Source organism: Alligator sinensis, unplaced genomic scaffold (assembly GCF_000455745.1).
Source record: "Alligator sinensis unplaced genomic scaffold, ASM45574v1 scaffold498_1, whole genome shotgun sequence".
Classification (NCBI taxonomy): Eukaryota; Metazoa; Chordata; order Crocodylia; family Alligatoridae; genus Alligator; species Alligator sinensis.
In genome coordinates, this window is record NW_005842469.1 from 990,290 (window position 1) to 1,000,925 (window position 10,636).

Here is a 10,636-nt window from a genome sequence, read left to right on the forward strand (position 1 = left end):
CTTTGGCTTTTGCGTTCCTCCTGCACCTGCCTCTGGTGCCATGTGATGCCACATACATCCTGCCACCAGGCAGGCAGGGGGTGTGGCGCAGCCAGGTGGTGGCACACATGTGGTGTCGCACCATTCCTGGGCAGCTGCAGCAGGGTGCAAAGCACAGTGTACAGTGGCAACTGCCTCCGCCCCACACACAAATTGGTGAGGGGGGGAATGTGCCTCTCCTGCACCCCTGGATGAGCTGCCCGGGCTCTGACTGTCCCATGACCCAACCCTGCTAGGGCCCCATTCACCCAGCCCCTGCCCAACTCCCTTCATCACTGCAGGGGCCTCGATTGCCCGCCCCCCCCCAGCCCCTTCCCCTTCACAGAATTGACTGGTACTTGCCTGCCGTGGTGGGCAGCTGGTGCTCCACACACTGTGCTGTGATCCTGGCTGCATACGCGCCCCTCCCCACTCACGCTGCAGCCACCCGGAGTCTGTGGCTGGGCTGCCCTGCAGCCCTACCCGCTGCTTCACATCTGGGGGTCTGAGCCCCATTAGCCCTGGCCTTCTGCTGCGTATGATAGCATCCCATCTTTTCTATTGCTAAGGCACTTGCCCAGGAAGTGACTTATTCTTATATAACAAAGGGCTTAGTGCATCTGTCTGTCTGTCTGTAATGCTCTTGGAGCACTCTGATTTGTTTGTGAAACAACTAATCAGAGTGTGGAGTGCTGCAATGACAGCAGGGACATAGGGGATGGAGCTGGGGGGTGAAGCCAGCATGCTGGCCTTGCCCCCTCGCTCCATCCTAGCTGTCATGGTGGCACTCCCAGAAACAGCTGCAGCAATTGGCCGTTGCAGGATCGGCTGCGGGGGGCCCCCCCCCCCCCCCCCCCCCCCGAGCAGTGGAATCAGTTGCAGGGGGAACCCCCCGGGCAGCAAGATCAGCCGTGGGGGGACCCCCAGTCGGCGGTACTGCTCGCAGGACTAAGGTAGCACTACTCGCCCATGGCTGCTATTAAGTCCCCTCTCAGTCTCCTCTTCTCTAGATTAAATAAGCCCAGTTCCCTTCATCTTTTCTCATAAGTTAAGTCTCCCAGCTCCCTCATCATTTCTGTTGCCCTCTACTGGACTCTCCAATTTATCCACATCCTTTCTGTAATGGGGTGCTCAAAACTGGACACAGTACTCCAGATGTGGCCTCACCAGTGCTGAATAGAAGGGACTAATCACTTCCCTTGACCTCCTGGCAACACTCCTACCAATGCAGCCCAGTATGCTATTAGCCTTCTTGGCAACAAGGGCCCACTGCTGGCTTATATGCAGCTTATTGTCCACTGTAACCCCCAGGTCCATTTCTGCAGAGCTGCTGCCCAGACAATCAGCCCCCAGCCTGTACTGGTACATGGGATTGTTCCATCCTAAGTGCAGGACTTTGCACTTGTCCTTGTTGAACCTCATGAGATTTCTTTTGGCCCAATCCTCCAATTTGTGTAGGTCACTCTGAATCCTAGCCCTACCTTCCACTGTATCTACTACTCCCCACAGCTTGGTGTCATCTGCAAACCTGCTGAGGGTGCACTCTATCCCATCTTCCAGATTGTTGATGAACATATTGAACAAAACTGGCCCCAGGACCAAACCCTGGGGCACTCCACTTGATACCAGCTGCCAACTAGACATCAAGCCATTGATTACTACCGCTGCTCTAGCTAGTTTTCTCTCTACCTTACAGTCCATTCATCCAGCCTGCACTGCCATAGCTTGTCTGGGAGAATGTATCAAAAACCTTACTAAAATCAAGGTATACCACATCCATTGATCTCCCTGCATCCACAGAGCCAGTCATCTCATCATAGAAAGCAATCAGGCTGGCCAGGCATAACTTGCCCTTGGTGAATCCATGCTGACTGTTCCTAATCACCTTCTCCTCCAAAGACTTAGGTGTTACAAAGATAAATGCAATGAAGACTGCCAAGCACTTGGCTAGGACAGTATCTACATAAGAGCATTTATATACACATACTTTTGTCTGCTTCGATGTGCTGGAAATCCAGTGCGGCAGAGCAGACTCGATTAATCGAGTCTGCAGAGCACGTAAACTGATGCACCCAGCGCCATGTCACATACATTTGTATAAATGGCAAAATGTGCATCAGCATTAAGAAATTTATGGTGGTGTACTTTGAAACTAAAACACCTTCAGTGTGTTTATACAAATGCATGTGACGCAGCACCCAGTGCTGCATCACGTGTGTGTGTTCATATACCTGAAGTGCCTAAAACTATGCTGTGGAGCTCATCCTCATCTTTAGATGCTAACAAATGCATTTCTTTTATTTATGGCTTAAAGCTTTTACTTTTGAAATACACCCAAAGCAGCATTCTTCTCCATGCCCCCCCCCCCCCCCCCCAAAAAAAAAAAAAAAAAATTCCCGTGGAGAAAGATCCTTAGAGGGATTTTTATCCTCTCTGAACTACAGTGTTTTGGATTTAAATTATTCATTTTTGGTAATAACTATTTGAACCCTTAAGCCAATTTTTTTCAAACACGAGGCTAAGTCTATATTTAGACACTGAAATATGTGGCCTTATCTTTTTCAAAACTGCTGAGCACCCAGTAGATCCTGAGGAAGCTAAAGGGATCTTTGTAACTACTTAGCATTGTTTGATAAAGCATTTTTATGTATGCATCCTGTAACATAACATGCAAGCAGATTGCTAAGCCCATGCAGAATCTCTGTTAAAATCAGCAGCTGGGAGTTTCAACATTAGCTAAAGACTCTGGACATCCAGGTCTTACTGACATGCAGTAGTCATTGAGTACCTGTGGCCCCAGCCGAAAAATACAGATCCACATGTCTGTCTTTCATTTGTGGTCTGCATGTTCCCAACTCAGGACCTATATGGACTTAGAAGCAGCAACACAGGGATGCAGCAGGGCAGTCAGGGCACAAAGGCACCAGGGACTTCTGCTTGCCACCGTGATTGCATTTGTGACTGTGTGACTGCTAGCAGCAGTTGCTTTTCTCACCCACCCACTCCCAAGTTGTGCCTGGGGCAATAGCCCCATATACTCCACCATAGTTATGCCATTGTGTAGAAGCTTAAGTTTAAGCAGTTATTTCTAAAGGTCTTGGCCTTAGTATTTCATGAATTACTTTCCAACTCATGTTGAGTAATGAACAAGTTATTTCGGAATATATTTTAAAACTTGCCTATACTTTGTGTATGTGCATTTTTAAATAGCAGGCCAGATAATGACAATTTGAACTTATAAAACATCCTCTGAATCACTGTTCAGCTGTTGCTGAACATTTTTCTGCAGTTTGTGTTTCAAGTATTGAAAACCCAGGGCTAGTAAATAATATGACCAGGAACTCTTATTACAAGGTTGGCATGCATTCCACTTAATGACATGCTTCTTGAAGCAGTGGTGGATTTTTAAATCCTTTTTTTTCATTAGTGAAATATAAAATGTTAATAATACCTTACATTGTAGTACTGTTTGCTAGCACACATCTTCCATGTTCCACACAATGCTTTATGGAGTCCTGCTAGTAACCTCTTGCAGCATAAATAGAATTTATTCACAAAATAAAAATGTATTGTTTTCATTGTTAGGAGATATTACTAAATTGGCTGTATGTTTGTCTAATAATCGCATCTAAAGCTGATTATTCTGGTAATAGCCTTAAGATATTATTTAAAAATAAATAAATAAATAAATGCACTACTTTTGTACTAATACTAGTTTTTAATCTCTTCTTGTTTCTGTGAAGTCTGAATGAGATTTTCAAAATTGAATAATAATTTGATCCGTTAATCTTTTGAAGCTAGTAATTTTATTTTCCCCTCTTTGCAGTCTCTGAGGCTCACAAATGAATAGAGCTTCATTACTGGAGTCTGCATTTAATAACCATTATCCATTATCTTGTAATTAAGACTCCCTGTAACGAATCATGAGGACAATGCAAAAATACATAGTACATTTCTTTAATGAACTGGAAAATGTTCATCTTGTTCTATTTAGTAATGAGTTGCTGAATAGTCGTTAAATCCACTGGAGAAAAGAGCTAGATGGATTTTGAAGACTATCTTGAGTTTGTGGTTAATCTATTAGAATTAAAATTTCATCTTCTATTTTTATCAACAGCTGATTAGAAGTCATTCTGTTTGACCAAATTGATTAGAAGACCATATACAAGGGCAGCTGTTGTTTAATGAAAGTTTTTAATGAAACTGTACCATAGAGACTTGTAATTATAAGACTTATAAAAGCTTTGACTTACCTTATACGAGGGGAAAAAAGTATTGTACTGAAGGACTTAAACTCTGCAGTTAAAAGGGAAACTGAAACATAGAATTTGATAATGTTAAAGTTTCATTTCCTTTTTTTCAAATGTGACTATCAAGAATGCCAAGTTCTGTTTCCTTTTAATGAGAATTGCCCATACATAACTTCCTGGCTTGCATGAGTCTAGTTCTTTGTAACATTCAGTCAACAATCCATTGCCCCTTATGTAAAATTCCTTCTCACTAATATGAAACCTTTTCCTATGTTTCCATACCGTGATCTTTATGAGATGGAGCATTTGAAGAGTAAACAGTCTAGCCTGTACTTGGTTGGGATCCCTACAGGATAACCTTTGGTGCTACAGAATGTAACGATAATGGGTCAGTTTTATCCTTTATCCAGTAGTGAAGCAGCTCCAGCTTATTAATTTGAGGCATGTAGAGGTGCTGTCATTCAGATGAGATCTTACTGTCTCACCTTACACTATGGCTTGGATGGTCTAGATAGGAATGATTTTGCCTTGAGCAGGGAGTTGGACGAGGAGACCTGGAGTCCATTCTAGCCCTACTTTCCTGATTCTGTGATTTTTTGGACTACTTTTTACTTTCTGCAAAAAGTAGGTTCCCAGCACTTGAGTGTGCACCACTGACATTTATGAGACAAAAAGCAGACCCCACATGGCTTGTTTGGGGGCGGGTGGGAAAGGGCAGGGTTCCTGTAAAAACTGAAAAAACAGGGGTGTGCAAGAGCTGGGAGGCAAAGTGAAGAATAAATGAAAATGCAGAGAGAAATAAGCCATCCATCCAAGGCTAACTCTCCTTCGTCTTGGGACGGTTCTTTAATGTTCACAGTGGCTGCATCTACACAAGGCTTACAGTCGTTTAGTACTTGCATGCACAAGTACTAAATGACTGTGCAGTAACTGGCATGACTGTGAAGTAGCATCCCTGAATGGTTTTTTGGTGGTGCTGACTGCGCAGTAGCTTGTTACTGTTGTGCAGTAGCATTGCATCATGCTTCATGTCACACAATGGTACTGCGCAGTAGTAATGAGCTACTGTGCAGTCAGCATCTCGTGTAGGTGCGGCCAGTCAATACAGACTTTGGTTTTACATTTTTCCAAGATACATTTTTAAAATACAGCATATATCAAAATATAAACTGATTGGCACATAGTTCAGGAAGATAATTTTCCTTCTTTGTTTATAATATAACAGTAGTTAGGTGAATTAGCATTGGTTCCCTCTCTTTTCCTTTCACCAGAAGTTGCTGATAGGATACTAGACTAAATAGACTAAAGGTCCGGTAGCATGTGGCTATACTGAACATTCCATCTGTCATTTTATTTTTAACTTGCATTTCATTGGATCTGGAACTATGAGGTTTTATGAGAAACAACGTGATGGAGATTTATATTAGAAACCTTGGAATACCAGCATGTGTTACAAGCAATGCCTTTTTACAGCAAAATGGTAATATAAATAGTTATGTACAACTTTTATTTAAAAACAAGGATGTTACAATTTAATTGTTTGATACGAATTGCCTCAAGAGTCTTGAAGGGATATTTGGCTTTGTGACATTGGCAGGGGTTGGGGTTCCTGGGCTGTCACTTTGACTCCTCTCCTGAGTTTGTCTGAAACTTTGTACAGGCCTCTTAACATTCCTGTGAGTGGCTTTCCAGCTCCAGAGGAAAAAGAATTCCTATAGCATAGGGCTTATGTACAGCTTAATAATAACTGTAAAGCATGATGGCATAAGTATAGAGATGTAAAAAAATACTGTAAGAAAACTATCATGGAGCTTTCTTGGTTTTTTTTTTTTAAAGGTTCTGACTTTATTAAGACCTCGACAGGAAAAGAAGCTGTGAATGCCACCCTGCCTGTAGGAATAGTCATGCTACGAGCCGTTAGAGATTTCTACTGGAAAACTGGCAACAAGGTAATTCTTGCTACCCAGATCTTCTGTATAAATAAAATGCAAACCATCTCATTCAGGAGGTAAAATCTTAAGATATAAAAAGATACAGACCATCTAAGTAAGTCACAAGCACCTTTGCTTTTAGGACAGAGTAAGTGCTAGGTAAAGGTGCAGCCTGACTTTCCTTGGAGCTCTCTCTTTCTACTTGTGTATAACTTTCTGAAGCATACCTCTTTGGCAGAAAATTCTCATATTTGGTCTCATTTAAGAAGTAATTCTTCCTGCACCTCTCCCTGGAAAATTTTGTAATGTTGATTCAGCTCCCACTAACCCATTGTGGAGTTTACCAACTTATTAAAGCAAACTAAATTAGTGAACAAATTAGGCTGTTTAACATGACTGTTTGTAAACAGCGGGACTGATCCCAAGTTAGTGTAAATAGGCACTGAAGTTTATGGAGCTGCTTGAATTTACAGTCATTGAGATCCTGATCCAGTATATACAATACTATCCATCCTTCTGTATCACTGTTGGAGCAGGCCCTATAGTTCCATTTTTCTGTTCATTTGTTCTTCCATTTGTGACAGTAATGGAAAAGGAAGCAGCCAAGTAAAACTGTTTATATTCTAGGCCAGCCCTGTAAGGTAGTAGCATCTCAGAGTTGATCTAACTTGTAGTATGGACAAATGAACAAATTGCAGCAAGTTAAAAGTGAGCAGAGACTTCTTTGCAAAGCAGCTGATGCACAGTAACAGTCCATGTGCCTACTCTTACCATGCAGTAAGTGAAGGCTAAACTGGAGCAGCTCCCCCTTCAGCCAAATGGGGGCTGAGCTGCCTCTATTTAACTTTCACTAACCATGGGGTAAAAGCAAGCAGAGGTTGATTACCACAGTAAGTCCCACTCCCTTTTTAGCTGCCCTAGCTGTAGTTAGGTGCATGAGCTATAGTTTGTTTAATTGTTCATGTCCTTGTGCTCTGGCTCCTCCAATGATCCTTAGGAAGCAGCAAATAGCTGAAGCACAGTTTACCCCCACTGTTGCCATCTTTGGGTTATTCCTCCTTCCTCTTTCTGTTCTTCTACCAATGGGAAAGGCACAGAGAAGCGTCTCAAGGAGGCCATTTCCAGCCCCTCTAGGCTGCCAGGGCCATAGTGTAATAGGACATCTGCCTGCTGTAACAGGTGTGCACAGTCTGCCTGACAAGTCCAGGCAAAGATTTAAACATCATGTCTTCTTATGCTAGCCTGAGGCCTTTAACAGACATTCAGTTTAAGACTGTGTAGGATCTAAGCTGCAATCTCAACAGTTGTGCCTCCAGCCATGCTACATATGATTTTGTAATGGGGATTAGATCCCTATTGCACCTTACTTGTCAGTACAGAGGAAGCCCGGGGTCACGATTCTGGGCTCCCCCTGCATTGGCAAGTAAAAACACAGGTGCTGACAATCAGCTGAATGTCAGTGGGGGCTGGGGACTGAACTTGGATCTGAAACCAGCCCCTGGCCCAGCAGACAGTCAACTGATTGCCAAAACCCTGACTGGGGCTTTAATTCCACAACAGATCCCAACACTTCACTGTGTTAGGATCATCATGGTGCAGCCTGCAGCAGCCATACACTCAATGTAAGGCATGCCACAAAGCTGTTCCATGTTAAATGTGAAATAACTCTGTGGTTCATTAAGTGTATTCTCACACCTCAAGTGGACTTTGACATATGGCTAGGTTACTATTTAAGGTGTGATTAACCTGTTAATTGTGTCTTAAATGTAATGTGTGCCAGGGGCCCAAATGAGATCTACATGGACCCACACACTAGATTGTCTGTGTGTACTTGAATGACAGCTTTTGCCTGTAAAAATCACCACCTTTGTGAAGAAAGATTCCTCAGCACTTGTGGCTATACTCAAAACAGGTCCTGGCTGTAAAAGCAATAGGCCAAAGGTCAGGATTTGTCCCCGTTAACACAGTTTTTTACATTTAATTGAGCTAAATGTTTAAATTCACCTTTCATTTTAAAAGAATGCATTTGTGCTTTAAAATGTGCTATTAAGTATGTGTGCATGTGAGAGTGAATTAGATGTAAACTGACTTTAAATGCTTTTATTAACTGAAGACAATTTTATCAGTGACAAGAGATTTCTAAATAGTTTCTTTAACAAAGTAATTTTGTTGCTGTACAGAAGCTCTCTCACAAGGCGTTGGCTAGCAAAAACAGGTTTATACAGAAATTAAACTTCTTCAGTGAAAGGAACAGGTTGCAGAGTAACATTTATTGAATGATAAGCTGGGGTGGTGATATGAAAAGTGTGCAGTATAATAGGAAATAATCTTTTCCTGTCATTATTGAAGGACACACATAAATTGGTTTTCTGTTGGGAAACCCCCAGTCCAGAAAAACTTATTACTTTTAATAATATAAGGTGAAGAGAAAATTCTTGAGGAGATGAACTTATTAAACAAAATAATGAAATGCTGTGAAACAGCAGGGAAGTGGTAGCTAGACTTATGCTGCTCTTGAATTAAATATCCATTTTTTTGCGTTTTTACGGCAGTCAGATGTGCTGTTTGGAAAGCTGGCAAACACAGGGGAGGATAGTCTAGTCTTTGTCAGCTTTTTGCAAAAATAAAAGCTTTTAGAATGTGGATGTTTAAGGGGAAAATTGTGCAAGGAGTAGGGATTTTGTAGTTATTCATTTATTCTTTTTTAACCTTTTCATTTAGCAAGGAAAAAAAAAAGTTTACTTGTTTCAACCACAGAGTTTCTCAAAAGGTTTATCTGTTATGGAGAAATCTAAAGTGATTTTCATTAGAATTTCTCTTCCTGAGAGAACACTGGCACCACAGACGCGCAGGTTTAATATATTGCATTTTCCAGTTACTGTAATTTGATTTCCTTTTGAAAACTAGGGCTACTAGACACATACACATCCATCCACATCCACTTTTACTACTGTGCCTTTTGAAATCAGAAGTTTTCTGTTACAACGGTTGAGGTTTCTTTTGGAAACAATGTTGTTAGCGTGCTCCAATGTGAGACATTTTCTTCTACATATGGATGATGACTTGAACAAATGAAATATTACCAAAAGTTAAAATGATCTGTTTGTATTATTGTTATTTCCAATAAATGGTCTCATGGTACTCTACAAACAGGTTTCCCGCTTTCTTGTCTATGATTGCTTCAAATGTACATCTCAGAATAACCCTCCTCATAGGAGAAGGAAAACAGAGGAGTTAAAAAGATGGAAGAAGGGAAGTCAGTCTGAGATGCAGGGAAATGTAAAAACACCATTGTTAACTACACTGCAGATTGTTCTTGCATTACATTAGATACCAGCAAACCTGCCTGCTGCTGATTCCCCTTGCTTTTCAAGCAGCCCATAAAATAGCCCCTTAGAGCATCGCATACAGACCACTGCTAAAAGCAGGATAATGGACTTTACAGACCAGTGATCTGTTTTAGTGTAGGGACTCCATGGCTCTTAGAGACCATGATGTAGATTGATTCTGCTGTCCTGAAATATGTGGGTACACTTAAGCCAATGGGCTCTAAACACATTTTGCTAGAACAGTGCTTGCTGTATGAACTTCAGATTTGCATTTTTTCCAGAGTACAGGTTTTAATTTGGTTAAACACATCCAATGCATATTGTCATTCCAGACAACATTTGCCACATTAAAAAAAGCCTCCGCATGTCTAGAAGGAACAGACCCATCTTGATTCATCCCTGTAGAATGATTTATAAAGTCAAGCTAGCTAACTTACTATTTATGTATATTAATTTTAGCATACTAAATAAGGCTTGAAATATAGACCAGCAGTCTATAAATATTGTGTACGTGCTTTCTGTAAGATCCAGAAATTTCAGGCTGCTTGACAGATTGCTCCCACTGTATCAAGACTGCTTCTCTTCCAAATTTCTGAGGTTACACTTGTGCTTGTGTTGTTTAAACATTTAGGGCAAGATTTTGTTTTCCTTTTGTGTGTCTAAATGGCATCTTACTAGCCATTTTAGGCACTCACACACAGGTTGCAATTCTGTTACCCCTCCACTGTGGATGTGTAAGCATGCACATGTTGACTGAGCGTGTTCAGTAGGTTACACATTGGCTGGGCAGATATACTGCTATATGTGCCCTCCTGTTATGGACACGTGTGTCCAGATCATGAAAATGCAGGTGCCTATAAACTCATGACTAGTGGGAGAAACCCTCCTGTGTTTTAGCCCCAGTGCCTGAGTTGTCAGGACACTCTCTGAGGAAGTAGGAGACCTCCATACCCACAGTGGGGTTGAATCCACATTTATCTGACTTCCCAACACAATGCTCTAACCACCAGGCCACAGATCAGGCATTATCCAGTCCCCTCTCCAACTCTCCTTTTGAAGCTGACCTCCCTGGACAACCAAGAGGAGATACATGGTGCCAGGAAAGAGT

At 41.8% G+C, this 10,636-nt stretch overlaps 1 protein-coding gene across 1 annotated transcript in view; it reads left to right on the forward strand.

Moving 5' to 3' along the window:
• DERA (deoxyribose-phosphate aldolase) overlaps nt 1-10,636 on the forward strand; it is a 92,903-nt gene that overhangs the window by 77,212 nt on the left and 5,055 nt on the right. The window contains exon 7 of the mRNA XM_006030869.3: nt 6,105-6,217. Within this exon, the coding sequence (XP_006030931.1) occupies nt 6,105-6,217 (113 nt within the window). The remainder of the gene's footprint in view (nt 1-6,104; nt 6,218-10,636) is intronic.